This window comes from Megascapheus bottae, chromosome 32, assembly GCF_031878675.1.
Source record: "Megascapheus bottae isolate mThoBot1 chromosome 32, mThoBot2.hap1, whole genome shotgun sequence".
Classification (NCBI taxonomy): domain Eukaryota; kingdom Metazoa; phylum Chordata; class Mammalia; order Rodentia; family Geomyidae; genus Megascapheus; species Megascapheus bottae.
In genome coordinates, this window is record NC_143540.1 from 4,927,953 (window position 1) to 4,948,386 (window position 20,434).

At 48.1% G+C, this 20,434-nt stretch overlaps 1 protein-coding gene across 1 annotated transcript in view; it reads left to right on the forward strand.

Annotated features, from left to right (window-relative positions):
- The first annotated feature begins 9,345 nt into the window (after positions 1–9,345).
- Positions 9,346–20,434, forward strand: part of Ky (kyphoscoliosis peptidase) — a 28,822-nt gene continuing 17,733 nt past the window's right edge. The window contains exons 1-4 of the mRNA XM_090323183.1: positions 9,346–9,673; positions 10,078–10,161; positions 12,757–12,819; positions 16,373–16,435. Of these exons, the coding sequence (XP_090179309.1) occupies positions 9,346–9,673; positions 10,078–10,161; positions 12,757–12,819; positions 16,373–16,435 (538 nt within the window). The remainder of the gene's footprint in view (positions 9,674–10,077; positions 10,162–12,756; positions 12,820–16,372; positions 16,436–20,434) is intronic.

The following is a 20,434-nucleotide window of genomic DNA, read 5'->3' on the forward strand; positions in this document are numbered from 1 at the left end:
AACAAACACACATGCACACGCACATACGCGTGCGTGCGCACATACACACACACACATGCCCCACCATCTTAAAGCAACACCCCGTTGTGTGCTAAGAGAACAGGTTTTCTAGAAAAAAAGAAAAAACAGATAAATGGCATAATCCCTTCCCAGTCACACCCTGCCCTTCCAGTGTGTTCCTCCAGTGCATACACCATGGATAACCCTGAGAGTGAGGCGGGCGCCGAGGCCACATACCTGTGGTCATATCCTGAACTAGGGGAACGGCCTGATGCTGTCATATGCCTAGTGTGTGGAGGACACATTCTCCATTACCCCCACATGCCTCTGCCCAGGGCAGAGACTAATGTGAAGAGACCAGGCATCCCCTGTGTGCAGGCTCCAGAGGCCTGTGCTGTCTGTCCGTGTGTCTCACAGGGCCCCACCCAGCAGCAGCCAAAGGCAGCTGGGCCTGGGAGCTCCTCCTCTGCTCTGCCCTTCCCTGTCCCTACCCTGCCCTCCCCGCTCCTGGCTGGAGGGAGGACAGGATGGCAGGATGCAGTGGGAGCAGGCCCAGCTCATGTTTCCCTCCTCCCTTCCTGGCAGGGATTACATGGTAAGCAAGGAGGACAGCTGAGCTGGCAGGTGGGTAGCCAGCCATGCCTGAGGGGAAAGCTGGAGAGGGAGGATGGCTGAGGTAACTCAGGCCTAGAGTCTCAATAGAGACTTCAGGGGATTGAGGACCCGAGGGTTTGGGGGGCAGTAGTAGGGCTCGGGAGAATGGATGCATGTCAATTGTGGAATGTTTAGTCTGGTGCCTGCCACACATCCCCTGTGGTACAAACTCCACGAGAACCTTGATGAGGAGAACTGCAGGTGAGCCCCACCCTCACCAAGCCCTTTTCCCTGAGATGCCCCTAGATCCCTTGGTTGCATGGGCCACCAACCTAGCCATTTAAGAATGCTCCAGCCTCGGGATAGAGGTTGTCAATCATTAACCTATTAGAATGGTTGGTGGACAGTTTGATGGTGTCCAACAGAGAGAACTACCCACAGATCTGCAAAGTGTGGTAAGGATATGTCATCTGAAAACTGTATATGTCTTGAATGCCAAAGGGGCCAGAGGTCTAGGGCTTATTGAGCCCTGACAGAAGGATTATCAGGTAAGAGGTGAAGCTGACCCCTCCTGGGGCCCTGTCTCTTGTCTCTCCCCCATCCTGGGCAGAGATCCAAAACCAGAAGTGCCACAGAGAAGATTTAGAACTGGCTGAGTGAGTGCCCATAGAACTGGCATGAGATTACTTGGTACGATTACTTGGTGATCCCAGCCAGAGAGTCTGGAATCTTGGTCTGGTGCAGTCACTAAGGAGTATTCCAGCTCTACTTCAAATAGGTACAGCCCGGCATCGGAATCTAACAGCTGTGTATGGACCACATTCTCCTCCCCACTGGGGGCCCTCTGGGCTGGTAGATTGTGTGGTCTCTCCCCACATGAGCCTTTGGTCAGTGTAGTCTAGAAGTTCCTGTCCAACAACCATTCCTCAATCATCTTAGACCTGTTTATGTCAACCCTCGTTCTGACATTAGCAAGCATACTCAACCTAGCTCTGTTCTTCCTGCTTTAGGAAAGCCAAACAGGGCTTTCCTGAAGGCCCTCTCTGATTCCCATTCTAAAATACAGGTAGCTACATCACAAGGTTTTTTGGTTTTTAGGATGATCAAGATTAGTGAAAGTACCTAGCCTAGTGGCTCAAGCAGCAGAATGCTATTCATGAGGAGAAAAAAAAGAAAAAGCTCAGAGCCCTGAGTTCAAGCCCTAGAACTGGCATAATATACTAATATAAAGAGGGTTGGGAGTGTGCAATTAATAAACAATTAACCCAGCAAATGTAGGAGTCTGAGTTTGAAATCTAATACTATCAAAATAGTAATAGCTAAAATAAAGTATAGAACTCTGTCTTCAGTGGTTTCTTTTAAACAATTTTCAACTTTTGTTCATGTATTAAATAAATCATTATTAAAAACTAAATTAAATAAATTGAAAAGTAGGGGTAAAAAGAAAGTACCTAGCATAGGGCCGAACAGAGTGTGTGTGCCAATGCATGTTTCCTTCCTTCTGTTTTAGTCCATTCTAACTGCTGTAACAAAATACCATAGGCCTGCACAGAATACAGATTCCTCCCCACCCCTCACAGTTCTGGAACTAGAGAAATCCAAGATCAAGGAGCCAGCAAATATAGCATCCAGAGGGCCTCACTTCCTGCTTTGTAGAAGGCATCTTCTTGATATGTCTTCCCATGGCAGAAGGGGCAAGGGACAATCCAAGAGGTAAACTGGTTTTATAAGGGTGCTAATCTCATTCATAAAGGCTTTGCCTCGTGCACTAATCACCTCCCAAAGGCCAACCTCCTCATAGCATCACTTATTAAATTTTTAACTGAAGACTTGAAAGCTAGGGGACATTTAAACCATAGCTAAGAACTTCTTCCCTGCTTCTTCCTTTTGTCTTTCTTTTCTTCCTTCCTTTCTCTTTATTTTCCTTCCTCTCCTCCCTCCCTTCCTCTCTTTCCTCCCTTTCCTTTTTTCCTTCCCTTAGTTCCTTCCTTCGTTTTTCTTCCTTCTTCTCTTCCTTCTTTCCCTTCCTTCCTTCCTCCCTTTATTTCTTCCTTCCTTCTTATCTTCCTTTTTCCCCATTACCTCAATCTTCACAGAAAGGATAGTCCCAAGCATTCTAATTGATCTTCATTCACCTCCCTCTCTTTTCCCCTGCCTGGATTCTTTTTGAGCCTGAGGTTCTTCCACAGAACCCAGTCCCACTGTTTCCTTCATAAGTGAATCTGTTTAGTGTTCCCTAACTTGACTACAAGAGACTCCTTCATCTCTGTATCTCCACAGCAACAGACACAGTCCCTAGGAGTGCCTGACTCAAGATGGAATGAAGAAGTTGTAACTGGATGAAGATGGAGGAGGGAGGGATGGAGAGAGGGAGGGATCATATTAGATAGAGGGGATAGAAGGCTGGGATTAGAAGACGAATTGAGATAGAGATGGATGAACGAATAAACAGCTAAGTGAGATGGATGGATGGGAAAATGTGGTGCTCCTGGGTATGACAGGATGATTGGTGGATGGATAAACAGATGGCCCTCTGGCACATACCATGCTTGGCTTTGGGCCAAGGAAAGAAGGATGCAGTGAACTCCCACTCCATGTTCCCATTCTGTCTTCACCGTTCTCAATCTAGAAACATGGCAAGAATGCAGAGGGCAGTGATGGGTAATGCTATCTCAATTCTAGTTTTGCCCAACTCCTCACTCAGTGAGGAGTTCCATGCAGCTCACAAGAATAGACAAAGGGCACACTTGCCCCTCTCTGGCACTGGGCCAACAGAGAGCTGTTTCAGGGGAGGACCGACTGTACTAACAGGGCTTCTCCTGTCCTCACGTTCAACACCAAAGGCTAGACACACCTGTCAATTGCTCTTCCCCCAGCCAAGCTTACATTCCATCCACATTGAGGTTCATATTCTGTATCACCTCCATCTGGCCCTCACTGAATCAAGAGCTCCTTGACTGCAGGAATGGTGTCGTCTTCACTGCCCTGTTTTAGTCATGCAGCCTTTGGCTGTGGCTAAATAAAAAACAAACAGTGCATCTTAGACACAGGTGGGGTGGGGAGTGAGTAATAGGGCCCTAGGTCTAGGCTACTGAGAGCGGATCCTAGCTCTTCATTGCCCAAATGTGTTAAATTGATTGACACCCTATATCTCTTATCCCCCACCTCACCAACTTCCTCACCTGTCAGTGCAGGACATTAATAATCAATACTGCTCAACCATGTCCTTTGACTGTGAGAATCCTATAGGGAAAGTATAATCTAGTCCTTGTAAAGACTCTTTCTGCACTTGATAGCCATTCCTCCGGCCCTCTCCCCACCCCCGGTCCCTTCCCCACCAGGGCAGAGCAGAGGAGGGAGAGATCAGGCACAGGAGGTGAGCATGCCCCACTTTCAGGTTTCTACAGCCAGGGCTGTGCATAATCACTCTGACCTCAATCTTTCTCTGTGAATTAGGGAAAGGGAGTTCTCTGCAACAGGAGGCCTGCAAAAGAGAAAAGTTCCACTAGGCTGTCTCCCCACCCCTCCTCATTCTACCCTTCCCAACTTAATAAGGACCATGGCCTATTAGCTGTTCCTGTCCAGCTTTGTCCTGTCCTGTGCCTGCACACGTGAAACTAAAAATACTCTCGGCTCCTATTAGAAGCTCTGCCCCGGGGACAGGCAAAGCTGAGTCTGTACTGACATGAAGAGCTGGCTCACTCATGTCCCCTGGGATCCTGGCTGCTGGGCCTGTCTCTCTTGGGGCTGATAGGCAATAACGTCCTCCCCATGGGACCCTGGGGGTCTACAGTCAGTCATGATCCAAAGGTTGTGGCTTTGTTCAGTCTCTCTAAAGCCATCCCTGTGACCCTGCTTGTCACTCCATTAGACAACTAGCTCCCCCTTGCCAGAAGAAGGTTCCTGCTCAGAGAACTCAAAGTACCCCTTGGGTCCTTCAAGTGTCCAGCCCAAATATCAACCTGAGTCATGTAAAAGATACCTATGAGTCCTCTTTATACTGAAATGAGTGGAATCCATGAGAGTTGGTGGGAATTAACTAGCCCTGTCTAGAAACCACCAGGACAACTGTGTGACTAAATCTCTTGATCGTTTCTCAGCCAACAGACTGGATGCAAATCCATTCATCCAGCCTCAAGTTCCTGGAGACAGAAATGCAGAATTCTGAACAGAAGCCAGATGCTGGCCCAGAGGGGACTCTGAGGCAGGCACCAGATGTGCAGAGCCAGATGTATGTGGAGGGGTGGATACATCGAAGAACAGGCAAGGGACATGTCAAGAGCTCAGTGATATACACTTGGCAAAGCCCAAAAGGTAATCTCTCCATGGGCTTTCATATGCCACTGGATACCTCTGTTGGCATTGCTTGAGATATTTTAGATATGGTGGTGAGAGACAAATTGATTTTCATCATCTCCATCCCCCAGGAAAAGGCCAAGATGCATTAGAGTATAAATTCCCAGTACTTAAGAGTTTGGAGTGAAGTGAGTCCCCCATTTATATGAGATTATACACAAGAAGATGGGATTTTAATGAGCTATGGACAGAAAAATATGAAAAGTCAATTAAGGTGTCATGAACACAAACAGTGAGACAAGGTTGATGGCAGATCAGGGAGGGATGTCAACCAGAAAGGTTGGAAGCAGAAATTGTTTCTATTGGGGCCAGGAGTTTGGCCTAGTGGTAGAATGCTCGCTCACCTAGCATGCACGAAGACGAGGGTTTGATTCCTTGGTATCACATACACAGAAAAAGCTGGCAGTTGTGCTGGGGCTCAAGTGGTAGAGCTCTAGCCTTGAGAAAGCCCAAGAACAGTGCTCAGTCCTTGACTTCAAGCCCTACAACCAACAGCAACAAAAAAAAAAATTGTTGTTGTTGTTGTTGCTGCTGCTGCTGTTGTTTTAACACAAATCACAACTCTAGCACCCGATTGGGGTAAAATCTACAAAAGGACCTGGTTATCTCTCAGTACCAATCTCATGTACCCCAAAAGTCATGCTCAGGAAAGATTTAGAAGTACCTCTGTACTTGTCCCCGTTTAACCTTCTCCCAGCATTCCCTGAAGGTCTGTGAGGAACATACAGGAGAGAAATGCTATAAAACTCTGAGAGGTTCTGCTCTCCCTCCAGGCTACAGGGAGAAGTCTCAGCTTGCTGGGAGTACTCATTCTGTCCAATTTGACTCAGACATTTATTCAGTACCTCCTGTATGCAGCACAGAGGCTGAGTGTGTGGAGAGGATTCAGGAATAAATCAGACTGTGACCTGGTCCTCAAAGAGCTTAAAATGGACAGAGCTTAAAATGGCAAAGACTTCCATCAGAAGTCTTGCCATAAAACAATAATGATCTATGGTAGATTGGAAGAATCTTTCTTCTCCAAATAAATATTGTGTCATGGTCCAAGCGGTAGGATAAAGGTCCCCAAAAGTCTTACACATATGAATACATGCAAGCACAAGTAAATTTATGTTTAAAAAAAAGGAAAAGTGTGTATAGAAAATCTTCATGTCAAAGGCTTACCTAATGAAAATGTTTGATGTTAGAGATATTGAATGAAAAGCAGATATCTACAGCTCATGACATTACAAATAGGTACAATCTTTCTGGAAAGTAATTTGACATTGTATATATCTCAGGCCTTAAAATAGTCATAACCTTTGACTCAGTAATTCCACTTCCAAGAATCTATTCTAAGGAAATAACCAGATATGTGGTGGTCAAATGTAGGAGCATAAAGATATTTATCATCCTATTACTTAAAAAGTAAAAAAGAGGATTGTGGCAATGTAACTGGTGACTAGGCGGCTTGGCTTTTAAGAGGTTTTAGTAAACAATTTATTGCATGTGTTGAAGAGGGGAGAAAACTCATGATATAAAACTCTGTATAGTATAATCCCAATTTTTTTTGTCTTTTCTTTTTTTGGTACTGGAGATTGAGCCCAGGACATTGCACGTGCTAGGCAAATGCTTTGTCACTGAGCTACATCTCAGCCCCCAATTTTATTTTTGAAAGACAGACAGACAGACAGGCAGACAGAGAGAGAGAGAGAATTTATTCCAAGTGACAGAATACACCAGTGGCTCATACCTGTAATCCTAGCTTCCTAGGAGGCTGAGATATGAGGACCGTAGTTTCAAGCTAGCCAGGGTAGGAAAGTCCATGAGACTATTATCTCCAATTAATTACTAAAAATCTGGAAATGGAGCTGTGGCTCTAGTGGTAAAACATTAGTCATGAACAGAAGAGCTCAAAGAGTACCCAGGACCAAGACCAAGTGCCTAGTCTGGCACGCGCGTGCGCACACACACACACACACACACACACACACACGCGTGCGCGCGCGCACACGCACGCACACATGCACACCCATGCACGCACGCGCGCATACACACACACACGCACGCACATGCACACATGCACACGCACACACACACACACGCACACACACACACACACGCACACATGCACACACACACACGTTTTGACCTCGGCATCAGGGTGGAGGCTAAGAATGGTGTGAGGCCTTGAAGGAAGACTAGAATGTCCTTGCCAGGGAGACACAAAGAGATTTTCCAGGAAGAAGTAACAGCAAAAACAAAGGCACAGGAATAGAAGCAATCCAGGCTGGCCATGGCACCATGAGAAGCCAGAGAAAGCTGTGTAGAAAGTTTCTAGAAAGGGGCTCCCTAAAGTTGGGTGCAGTGGTCACATCTGTCATCTTAGCTACTCAGGAGGCTGAGATCTGAGGATCACAGTTCAAAGCCAGCCTGGGCACTAAAAACTGTTGAGACTCTTATCTCCAATTAACCACTAGAAACCCAGAAGTGGCACTGTGGCTCCAGGGGTAGGGTGGTAGCCTTGAGCTGAACAGCTCAGGAACAATGCCCAGGCCCAGAGTTCAAGTGCCACGACTGACAGAAAGAAAGAAAGAGGCTCCTTATGTAAGAAATCACTCATCCCCAGAGGAGCTGAAGGAAAATAAGAAATGAGGACCTGATATGTTGCTTTTCATCAAATCATCCCACACTGATGAATGTTTATAACTCCCGACTTGTGACAACTGCCACACCACTGCTATTTATCCCTACTGATACCACTGCACCCATGGGGAAATGCATGGCTTCTCTGCACATTCCCTGAAAGTCTTATGCCTCTGAGAATCCAAGAGAGGCAAAAACCCTTGTGACAAGCAATTCTCAACTGCTATTTCTGAGGAAAGATAGCTCCTTTGAAGGAGGTAAGCTATTGCTTGACATGTGTGTGTTTACATACACGTAAGGCAGAAACAAGATCTGTGTTAGCATGAGGAAACCTGCTTGGAAAGGCACTCCTCTCTACTTACCTCCATGCACACAAGGCTAAGCTATCGAGGGATCCCAGATCAACTTTACTGGAAACTGATGAAAGATGCCCAGTGGACAGAAGATACTGAGGTGTGATACCACAGCTTTTACACAGACAAAACTCTGAGCCTACAGGCTTGGGAAAAGATCTTCAGAAATCTCTGTTCTTCCCCACCCCAGCTCCACTACTGAGTCGTCACTCCACCTGTCTCATTCCCCACCCTTAAGACAAGGTAATAACAGCTAACATTTGGAGGACCACTAGTGATGTGCCAGGCAACTTACATGCATGTCATTCTCACAAAAGCCCTGTGAGAATTTTTATTACCACAATGATACGGTGAGAAAAGTGGAGTAGAAATGGCTGGGTCCCTGATCACATGGCCAGCAAGTCCTGGTGGCGCTGGTTCTGGAATGCAGGGCTGGGTGAGGCTGACAGTTCCAAGGAGAAGATGGGAGCTCTCCCCAGCCCTGCTGCGAGGTGGCGTGAGGACACTCCACTGTGATGGGGGGGGGGGGTTCCCAAAGCGAAGGCCTCCATGTGGGCAGTATTTATCAATGATGAAAATTCGAATTACAGAATTGTGCCCCACTGGGTGGTCCTTGTAGTGCCAAAAGCTACCAGGCAGATGCTCATGGTAGGCAAACCTACAGCCAAATGTCTGCTGTTGTGGGCTGGGCACGCCAGGCCTGGCTAAAAATAGAAGGGGTTCTCAGGTCCAGCTCCCTGACAGCAAAAAGACAGCTCCCAGTGCCCCAGCCTCCTCCTCCTCCTCCTCTTCCTCCTCCTCCTCCTCCTCTTCCTCTTCCTCCTCCTCTTCCTCCTCCTCTTCCTCCTCCTCTTCCCTCCCAACCACCCATCTCCTTCCCTTCCCCCTCCCACACAGGGCAAGAGCCAAAGGAATGGTGATTTTAATACTTGTATTTCAGGCCAAAGAGGATTGTTAGTTTGACACCCACTGGGCACGACCCAGATGTGGAGGAGCCATGCTGGGAGCAGGGGAGGGGAGGAGGGGTCCCCACCTCCAGCCAACCTCCCTCCTAGAAGGGGGGGGGACCTCCAAAATCCATTCTCAGAATGAAGTCAAGGTAGAAACTTGGTCAATTTCTGCACACCTTGGAATTCCACCCGGAGCCCCCATGTTCCTGCCCCCACTCGCTGTCGACCCACACCCCTTCCCCTGGAAATTGTGAGGATGAGGCAGCACCCGCCCAGATGGAGAAACAGTTCTGGAAGACCAGGACCGGTGCTTTTGTGCAAAAAGGGAGAGGGAAACTCTGCAAACCAAGTCTCCTCTGGGGACAGTGGCCCGGGTGCAGGTCCGGGCCCTGCCCGGGGATTTCCTTTCAAAGGTGACTTAGAGCCGCTGCATTAGGGTAGCGCCCTCCCAGGCGGGTCCTAATGGCATGTTTGGCAGAGTCAGCAAAATGCTGCGCCCGGCGGATCGGATCGGGCTGGCGCGCCCTCTCCCGCGCCCTCGCCCTGGCCCTGTCCCGCGCCGGGGCAGCGCCGCGCACGGGGGCCATTTGCAAGGCAGGCAGCCTCGCGAGCAGCCGCAGCAGCAGCGAGGGAGCGGCCGGGAGGGAGGCGGCACCATGGAGCTGAACAAGGACAGCCACGCCGTGTCCATCGACATGCTGCTGATAGTGCACTCGGAGAAGCGCCGCGCCGCCGCGCAGGGCATGCACCTGGACCCGCAGGCTGACCCTGGCGCGCTGCTGCGGCGCCAAGGAGGTAACCCGCGCGCCGCGCCCGGCCCGCCCGGGCTGGCTCCGGAGGGCTCTGGGCACCTCCTCTCCCTCCCTGCCCAGGGGACGCTCCATGTGCCCTGAATGAGCCCAGCCCTTTTCCCCTCACTGCTGCCCATGCCCCGGCGCCATGGCACCGGTGTCCCCTGGCAACGCCGCAGCCCAGCCCAGCAATTGTCCCAGGTTGACTCCCTTTGCAAGGCCTGTGGGGTGCTTGTCACCCGGGAAACCTTTCGCTTCCCTGTAGGGTGTACAACAGGGACGGAAGATGCCCCGCAGGAAGGGAGCCAGAGCCTCTGGTTGACTGGTGTGTGAGAGGCCTGCTCTCCCCGCCCCCCCCAACTCAATATCCAGACAAATTCGGGGAAGCTATGGACCCAGTCACACTTTAAGATAAGGAGCTTCTGGGGTGGCCTCACAACTTAACTGCCTCAGTTTCCTCTATCTTGAGCCATGCCCTCTGGCGGCTAGAAGGTAGGAAAGAGATGAAGGAGTGCAGGTGCATGTGGGGTGGGGTTTTGAAATCTACTGTCCCCACTTGAACTTGTTGGTTAATTTTGCTGGTCCCACAGACTGGGTCTAGAAGCGAAAACTCCCAAAGTGCCTGGTTGCTGAGTGCCTGTGGAAGAAGGCGGGCCCCTATATTCTCAAGGTGCACAATGCAAATAGCATGTACATGGTTTTTTTGTTTTATTTTTTATTTTTAAAGAGGGAGGCCTCAGGGTCCTGGGTCTCTGAGGAAGCCTGCACCAACGCTAGTTTCTGGGTACACTAGTCTGTGCACCTTCTTTAAGAATGACACCTGACATTGTGCAGAAAATTACTTTGCTTCCACTCCACTCCATCTCTAGAGTTCCTCAGCAGTCCTGCTGCTGTTCTTCCTCAGACAAGTGGTGGTTCTGTGGGCATCCTTGCCCTACCAGCCACAGACTGAAAGTGGCCCAAGGAGATCGTGTGGAGGCAATCAAGGAAAAGAAATCGGCTAGAGGAGTGAGCTTGTAGACAGACTTGGAAAAGATTAGGGGGGCCTGGGACTGTTTACTTGAGTTGTTTACTCCTCAGCCCTGCTTCAAGACCCTAGGTCTTCATGGGCAGGAAACAGCAGAATCATCAGCTTCAGAATCAACATAAGACCACCCCTACCGTGTGCACCACAATCCAGAAGATTTCCCCTAGTGTGTGGTGGTGAGGTGCAGGAGCTCCCAATTCCCAGGCTCCCATAATCACATCTGTCCCAGACTCTGACATCAGAGAGAGAAAGAGAAAAAGAGGAGAGGGGGGAGAGAGAGAGAGAGCGAGAAACATGGAGAAGAACACTGGTCATGATAGTAGCCACGAGGGGTCAAGGCTCCAGACAGCAGACCAGTGTGCCTCACAGGAGCCACGGCCATGAGTCAAGGCTAAAGGTGCCTCTCCTTGATAAATACTGGCAATTTTTTTAGATGCTGGCACTTTCTTGAAGATGCCGTGGCAGTGAAGACAAACACATCACCAATTCCACAAACAGTCTGCACCAGAGTGGAGGAGAAGGGAGTACCTGACCTTCAAGGTCTGCTGGGCTGTCTAGATGAAAACACAGATTAAGCCAGCTTGCAGGCCCACTCCTCAGGACACAGCCAAAGACAGAAAAACCACTTGTTCCCAGGTCCCCTGCAGATGTGCATGACACCCCACACAAACCCCAGGTTCTAACACCTCTGCAGAGCCATTATGCCCTCCAGGACGACTCTTCCTTGCCTGAGCCCAATGTCAGAAGAATGAAGTTCAGTTACTTTCACAGTACAGACAGACACAGTGGCCTTATGTCAGAAAGGCATCCAAGGAACAGGAAAGGAGATGCAGGAGAGAGCTGGTCACCAGGGATTTTGGCCTGCAGTTCTGCCAGCAGATGACCTCGCTCCTGTCCTCTGGGGCTCTAGTACTTTTGTAGTCATTTTCTTATAACCATACCGGCTCAGAAAGCACTTCCTGCAGCCATAGAAGAGAGATTCTAAAGCTGTCTGCACCAAATCTGTAAGAGCCTCAAGTCTAGCAAAAGTCTATGTATGGGGCTGGGAGTTTGGCCTAATGGTAGAGTGCTTGCCTAACATGCACAAAGACCCAGGTTTGATTCCTCAGTACCACATACATAGAAAAAAGCTGTAAGTGGTACCGAGGCTCAAGTAGAGCACTAGCCTTGAGAAGGTCCAAGGACAGTGCTCAGGCCCTGAGCTCAAGCCCAGGACTGGAACAAAAAAAAAATCTATGTACCTGTGCACTCTGCTTCATCCTGTGGGGAAGCAGGGAGACACTGCAGAACTGCCCCCAGAGGAACTGGGGGCTTCTGAGTATCAAAGCTTACAGAGTCACACTGCAGGCTGAGCTTCTAGGAACAGTCCCCAAAAGGATGGATCTGCTCTGTGTGCCACAGAGCAGGATGGTGAGGAAATCTCCAGGGTTACCAAGGCACACTAGATACTCCTTCCACACGAGTGGCTCACTTTGACTGCAGTAACTCCCACGGCCAGGATGTATGTCAGGTTCATGCCAGGATCTTGACTTGGAAGCTACCACTTCGGGTTGCCCCAGTGAAATGGCATCCCTTCCCTTCCCTTTCACACTGCATCCGCACCAGCTCAGGATATAAGTGTACCCAGTGGACCAATGTGTCCATGCTCTAGCTGCAAGGGAAGCTGGGAGGGAAAGCAACTATTACCTCCCATTCCCATAGGAGTACCTTATAAGACATCGAGTCTACAAGCAACATGTACAGAGAAATAAGTGGGAAAAAGGAATAGCCGGTGTCTTCCAGATGTTGCTTTCATATCTATGTGTTAGAGATGTGGAAGTAGGAAATGGGCATCTGTACTGCAAAACTTCCCCTGGTAACCCTTGCAACCAGCCTCAACCGCCACTGAAAACAACTGTGTTAGCATTTTATTTAGTGCTTTTTGATACTGAGGGTGGCATTCCTTGGGATCTGAGACAACCAGGTTCTACTAGCCTCATTTAACTCAGAGAAGCCCACAATGGAGGCATGACTCTTGCCCTTCAGCAGAGGCCCTCATGTCAGTCCTTGTTATTTCACAGAATTCCAAGGTGTCAGAAACGGAATCCGGAAGTGGCAGAAATTAGAAGAAAATGACTTCCAGGGTAAATCTCTTTTTCTTCCTATTTTCTGTGAGATCTCTATAACTCAATACATTGAAAAGTAAATGGAAAGGTTGGGTTCCATTTATTTGAAGACTGTCCTTAAGACACTAAGTAAAGAGTGGCTATCTATGACTCAAGACAGGACTCTAGGGCCACTGTAAATCTGGAAAGTTTCCTCTGGCTTCCAGGCCCCTGCTCTCCTAGAGGCTATCGCTGAGGAGCAATGCTATGAACTTGAGCACTTGCTTGTTTGCTGGTAGGTTATAGGTGAAGACTGGCAAGGGAGGACTAAGCCTTCCCCAGGGGTGGTGAGGTTCAAGTATGTCCCCACACAAGAAGCAGGGGTGCTTGATCATCAGGGCTCTCCATCTCTTGAAATATTTTCCAGACAGAGAGGACAGTTTTTATTCTGTGTCCTGTCTAGAGACACTAGGTAAGGGCTCTGTAGAACCTTGCTGGCCTAAGACCCAGAATATAATAAGAAATGAACTGAACCCTCTTCACTCTGGTGCCAGGCATCTACTGTCCTTGCAGCCTCAGGATCTCTCAGAAATCTACAGATGGGCTGACTATAGGGGACTTGTTTTGGTGTCCCTTGTAGACTCATTAGTCCAGCCTTTAGGGACAAATATGGATGGCAATGCACATAATAGGCATCAGACCTATCATGTGAGCCCTGGACTCAGATGACTGGCTCTTTGAACCCCAGTCATGCAGCCTTCCACAAATGATGAAATGGGACTAAAACCAAACAGGACCAAATAACTATGCTCTGCCATCCTTTTGACAGTGACAAAGTTTCTAAAAGTAAATTCATTCTCTCAACAAATATCTTTAGTTTTACCATCTGCCAGGAACAATTTTTGAAACAGTGAGGAAGAGTCAAGAAGCCCTGTCTTCATGGACATATATCACCATAACAATTGTAATACCACTTACAGCCACAGAGTCTCAAAATCCTGGCAAGCTTTCCTGTTGGCCCCTGCCCTGCTCATGGGTAGCAGTCATCTTCAAGACTCTGCTTCGGTACTATCAGGGTGCATCCTAGCCAGGAAACATGCATCAGTACAATGGCCTCTTTGTTGTCAGATGATAACCAGCTCTAGTGAAGCAGATGCCATAACCAGAGAAAGTATAGTATAGGCTAGTGAGGATTATAATAAGAATCAGACCTCCAAAAGCCTGCCACAGAAATAGCCATGAAGGTTTACATGCTAAGCCAGCATAGTGGATACACACACACACACACACACACACACACACACACACACACACACACAAAATCACAGTATTCTTGTTTATCGTAGCTGTCTCTTACCTTGACTGAGTTGTCAGACATTCATTTGAAGTCTTCTCCACAGACTGAAAATCTACTGAGTTCATCCTATTTTGATCATCTTCTAGATTCCTGATTGAGAGGGAGAGGATATGGGGAGTTAGTAGAAAGATGTAGCAAAACACAAATTAGTATTGGAATTATCATGAGACAATCACAAAACTCTTGTAAAATATGTAAAGTGGGCACTGATGCCATGTGTCTATCCACAGACAATGAATAAAGAAAGTAGTGCCTTGAAGGTCGAGAGTGGAACCATCCTGAGAACTAAGCGCTTAGGGTAAATTCAGGGCTGAAGAGAGGCTCTAAAGAGGTCTTGAATCCAGAAAAGATGACTGTTTTACCACTCCACCAATACATGTAATTAAGTAAAACATTTCATTTCTTAGTGGTATGTTTCCACGCAAGCATAAATTAAAATTATAGCTTCTTTCTGTGTTTTCAGAGACCAAGATTCAGAGTACAAGCATTGAGGTTGACTTTACCCCATACCCTCCTTGCTGGTACCCAAGTCTGCTAGTAACTAGCAGAAGGCAGCTGATAGTTTGTGCTGGTAGAATGCATATAAATGTGGTCAAACATGGGCCACATTTCCCACCCTGTTGGTATTCTGTATGCTCCTTGGGCTTGGGTGCTGGCAAGGGTGGAGAGGGGGGGGAATCTTGGAACACTTCAAACTTTTGGAAACAGCAGGTGCTTGGGCAGAGCTGCCTACCCCCTCCCTCCCCTATAGCTTGCCCAGCAACGAGCTTCCCTTGCTGTGATTGGCTGCTTTGTGGGTCCAGGCCAAAGTCTGCCTAGCAGCACAGTGACTGGTGTCCTACAGCTAGAGGGAAACCAATTGTGCAGCCCAGACTATAAATACCCCATGACAGCTATGCCAGCCAATCACCCTCCTTGAGGATTCCCTTCCCAGATCCTATTTCCTCCCAGAGATGCAGCCAGCTGTGCCCACAGGAAGAAGCCTCACTCTCTTCTCCTGAGGCTAGCCTGGGCTCCAGCCTAGCATGCCACATCACCCTGAACTTAGCACAGTGGACCTGGGTCTCAGATAGCCAGCTATGTCCCAGAGGTCTCAGGAAGCCTTAGGACTCTATCATGCCACATCACCCTGAACTGATCAACCAAGACCTGGAGGCCTCAGAGGCCTTGTGGAGCCTGTTTACAGAAGACTGAAGCAAATGAGCTTCTCTGGTACAAGGCCTTGTCAGGTGACTTATGAGCTTATCCCAGCTCAGTGCCTCACCCACCCACTGGACTGGCTTTTGCTTGCTTAGTGTTCATGGGAACACTAAGTGGCCAAAATCTGATTGGCGGCACAGGGCAGTCATATGAACAGAATCTGTTCAGGCCAGCATCCCAAAGGCTGAGGCACTGTGGTCCTGGTAGTCACTTCCAGTAGCAAGCCCACTGTAGGCCAGTAGGAGGTAGAGGGAGATGATAGAAGGCTAGGGTTGCAATGGTAGCAGAACCTCCTTCCACCATAATTTTGGCCCTCTTCCTAGTCACCAATCTCCCACCCCCAACCTCAGTGAGACCACGACACGACCACAGCACCAGCTATAAAAGAAGGATAACGGTAATGCCATCCTTCTCAGAGGATGTTTCCCACTTGACGGTCTATGGCAAGAACAAGGCATGGCTCTGATGCCAGGGAGAGGAATATTTACAGAAGGGTGGAGAGCATTTGCATAAAATGGGTGTCCTACAATGTTTGAAAAGCTAAACCAAGCTGTCTTTTGTTCTCAACTACCAGGATGTAGTAGGGGGACAAGCTGCTGTGCTCTTCTGGGCAGAGGGAGTCAGGAGCCTGAGCTAAGAACCAGGAAACTCGGGGTTCTATTCCTGAGTCAGAACCTCTCAGCCTACCTCACAGAAAGGTGGAAGGGCCCGTGAGACATGCGTTGGTGAGAAAAGGTTTTGGAGACTGTCACTGGGGCTATGAAGTCAGGAGTGATGGCTCATGCTGAGAGGCGGAAGGGGTACGTGTCCACATGTCCACAGGCCTTTGTGTGCGGGGACTGGTAACAGTTTACCAGTGTGCACACCATGGGGATCCGCTTATGAGTAAGCTCACGTTTGGTTCAGGCCTGTGGATGTGCTCAGTCCCCACCGCCTTGCCTTTCTTATAAATGTACACAGCTCCCTGCTCTGCCAGGGGAAAATTCCACCATGGCCGCAGTGGTCACTGCAATCCTCTCTGTCTTCCTTAAATAGCAAGCCTGGAAGAGAAGCAGCACCCTCAGCAGCCGCAGGTCATCACTTCCTATGAAAACCAAGGTAAGGGAATCACTGTGCCTTGTGCATTTCCTTGTAGCTCAAACTCCTGCCTCTGTTGCCTGGGCCAGGAGACCATCCAGGATATGGAGCTTGGGGGTCAGATCTTTTCTGCCCCATGGGGATGGGAACATCTGTGTCCTCCCCGTGGATCCCAGAGGAAACACTGAGAGACTGTGTGATTCAAGCCTTGCTTTTCACCTGGGGTCAAGGTATAAAATCCTTAAGCCACAGAACCCTCTCATTACCATCACCATCTTATCATCACCACAGTTAGCATTTATCCAGTACTGACCTTGTGTCCGGCACCTACTCGACGGAACCATTTATTCTCATGTTCCCTCAGCTTCACAGTAATCCTATTTGATATGTATTCTCAGTGCCTTCATTTTACAAAGCAAGAAACTGAGGCAGGAAAAGGCTATCAAGAATCCAAAAATCACATGATAAGCAAGAGTTAGAGCCTTAAGCCTTTGCCTTTTTCTTCCCCATTAAGCTCTCGGCTATTAACCTTCACTTGGCTCCTGGGTCAACTACTGTGTCTCCCCTAGAATCTGGATTCCCCCTGCTGGCTTTCCCTTGCTGGCTCGTGTTTCCAAGCCTTCCCTGGATTCTGGCATGAATATCACCCTGGCTTTTAGGACTGATGTCTTACCCTACACAGAAATTAAATGATTGCATCTATGGACAGGCAGCTCACTCCACCTGAAGCAGATGGTTATGTGAGATCTGGAACCCCTTGGGGAATTGCTTTGCAAAGCATGGGCTGACCCAGCCTCTCTGTAGAAAGGCACTGTCGGGTAGTAAGAAAGAGAAAGCCAACTTGGGTCACTGGTTCAAGGGGGACAACTCTGCAGTCTGTCTCAGTATCCCTTTTATCTAGAAACGCTAGGACAAGCCCTTACAGCCTAGTTGCTGGGGCCACCAAGATCTGCCAGGGTAGATCTGAACACGAATGCAAGCCAAGGCCCTACCACCACTTATCTTGCATCACCCACCACAAAGCAAAACTCAGAATACCCTGTTAGAAAGAGAGGGGATGAGCAATGCCTACCTCACTTGTGGAACAAGAAAGACACAGCTTCAAGGCCTGTGGAGAGCATGTCCTAGTGAGGGAAAATGGATACCAATCCTAACAAATAAAACAGAGATTCAGGGTAAGCCTAAAGGAGAAAATAAAGAGATCAGGAACGACACAGGTAATGGGGTGTATCTGTTTCCTGGAGATGTTGTAGCCAATAAACAAGTAAGCTCAAGTCAACCTGTCAGCTGGGCACTTTTATAAGGTCTAGAGGAAAGTCCATTCCTTGCCTCTACATTCTGCTTCTACAGGCTGCCAGCATTCCTTGGCTTGTAGCTGTGTCATTCCGGTTTCTGAGTTCATTATCACATTGCCTTTTCTCCTTATAAATAACCAAATCTCTCCCCGTCTTCCTCTTATAAGGTTGTATGTGGTTGCCTTTAGGGGCCAACCAGATAATACAGGATAATCTCTCTGTCCTAAGAAACTTAGTTTAATTACATCTTCAAAATCATCCTGGTAGAGAAGGTAATGCTCTCAGGTTCCAGAAATTCTGGCACGGATATCTTTAGAGGCTGGTCTTCACAGTCTATTACAAGGAACTATTTAAAATAGAGCAGGTGGAACTTGGGGTGGAGCTCAGGGGTAGAGCACTCCTGTGTTTGATCCCAGTTCTGAGAAACAGAAAGAGAGAGAAAGGAAGTTCTCTGTGTTTCTAGGTCTTCAGTCTTACCCCCATGCAAACAGAGCAAAGGCTTTCTTTGATCACACATCATGATTCCAGGCCTGGGACTTCTCAGAGAGCCCATCCTACCCCAAAGATCCTGAATGGGGCTGTATTTTCAAGAGCTCACTGGAAGCTAGGGACAGCCAGGGCTGCAAAGGACACCTTCATTACACATAGCAACGGGCACCTAGGCAGGCTCAGATCTAAATTACAGGGCACTAAATAGCCATCTCATAACCAGGGATGTTGAGCGGGGCTTTTATGGTGCATCTGCTAACACCCAGTGAGGATGGTGCCCCAGTGATGGACTAGAGAGCTGGACAGTCCCATTACCTGCTAGCATGCTAGCTCCTGCATTGTCCTAGCTCACCACCTCCCAAAGACAGCCTGCTGGGGCAGAAAAATAGCACAACTCTGCTGAATACCTAACCAAGGCCTTGTCAACATTACAAGTACTCTTTAACTGAGACCTCCTGGTTCTGAGCTGCTGCAGAAAAATATTTCCAATTCTGCTTTGGAAATAATTAATAATAAATAACCTGTTAATAGAGAGTTAGTGCATACCTTAGGTCAATGTTGGTAAGTATCTAGCACCAATTCCAGGGCTCGGACACACACACACACACACACACACACACACACACACACACACACACACACACGCCTGATGGTGTTTGTTAATTGACCAATGCTCTGGGCAGCCACTTTCAATCAGTCAGATTTAATTAACAACACAAAACCTGATTGCCCTCCCTACATTAGGTATTCTGAGAAAAATTAAGCCTTTAGACAAATCCTGATTGAAGCCCAAATCGATTTAAAGAGAAGATATCAGGTGGGAGGAGTCTCCACAAAGCAGCACACTCATAGGTGAGGTGGTCCATACACATCTCCATTCTGAAAGGGTAGGGCTCAGGCAGTTGAGTCTGGAGAATTTAAGGAAAGGGTCTGGAAGTACCTTCACAGGATTAGAAAGAAAAAATTTCTAAAATCTTTTCACTAAACTAGCCAGAGCTGTAGTTTCAGAGATGTTATTGGGGTGACGATGGATGGGCTGAGGGGGAATGTTATGAGAGGCCCACCAGGAAACCTAAAGTCCCAGGAAGGGTCTCCTTCACATTTGGCCATTATGGTTCAGAGTCATAATCAGTGTAATGGTATCTAATTACACTTAAAGTTTAGACTCAACTGGAGTCTTTCTTGAAAGGATGACTACTATTAGAGATGGGTCATAATTAGCATTTTTCTTCTTACATTTGGAGTCTTACTTAATACAAGAGTATTAGGAGTCAGCTTACTCACTCCATTTCACACCTTTTGGATACATGAAACCATCTAGTGAATGCTGTTCACCTTGAGACCGGGTAACCAGGCCAAGGGCATTCTAGCAATGAGAGAAGCCTCTGAAAGCTTCCACACATCTGTGAAAATAAGAGCAGGACTCCACTGAGAACCCTATGGTGTCCTTGAGGCAGACTAGGCAGCAGCTCAGCTGTGGGGGAGCCAGGAGCACACTGGATATCAGGCCTGACTCTAAAGGACAAGGAGTTTTGCAGACAGGAGAAAAGGGATTGGAAATTGCAGGGGGGAGAAGCTTGTGGGTCCAGACTAGGTTCTAAATGAGTCGCTTTCATGCTGGCTCTGACATGAGGTACAGAATGACTCCCTTCAACTCCCATGTCTTCGTATCTTTCTGATCCCCTCGCCCAAAATGAACAAACTAATGAACAAATAAAAACAAGATCTATGTCTTTCATTTCTCTATCATGTACTTCCTATACCTATGTATAAAATTGGGGGCAATCAGCAAATTTTTTTTAAATGAATATTGGCCTTCACACTCTTGGGCCCATGTTTTTCTGGGAGAGCCTTGGATGTTTGTCTGACCACTAACACCATTGTTGGGGTAGCCAAGTTAGGAAGCAACAGGAAAAAGGAATGCCTCCCACCCCCTACCATTCTCTGACTTGTAGAATCCCCCTTTCTCACTCAGCACAGAGAAGACTTCTCTTCGGTGTTTGTTTATTTTTTTCCCTGCAACTCTTCTGAGTCCAGGCTGAGGGGGGGAAAAAGAAGGGAAAACTCACTTGCCCGTTTGGTGATGCCTTTTACATCCTGGTCTTCCTCCACCGTCTGCCTCAGTTTCTCACCTCCCAGTCTGCAGACAGTTTTTACAGGCAAGCTGTCTAGAATGGATAGTTACACTGAGTGGCAGAGGGAGGGGGGTGGAGTGTTTTTGCCATTTTGCCCAGAT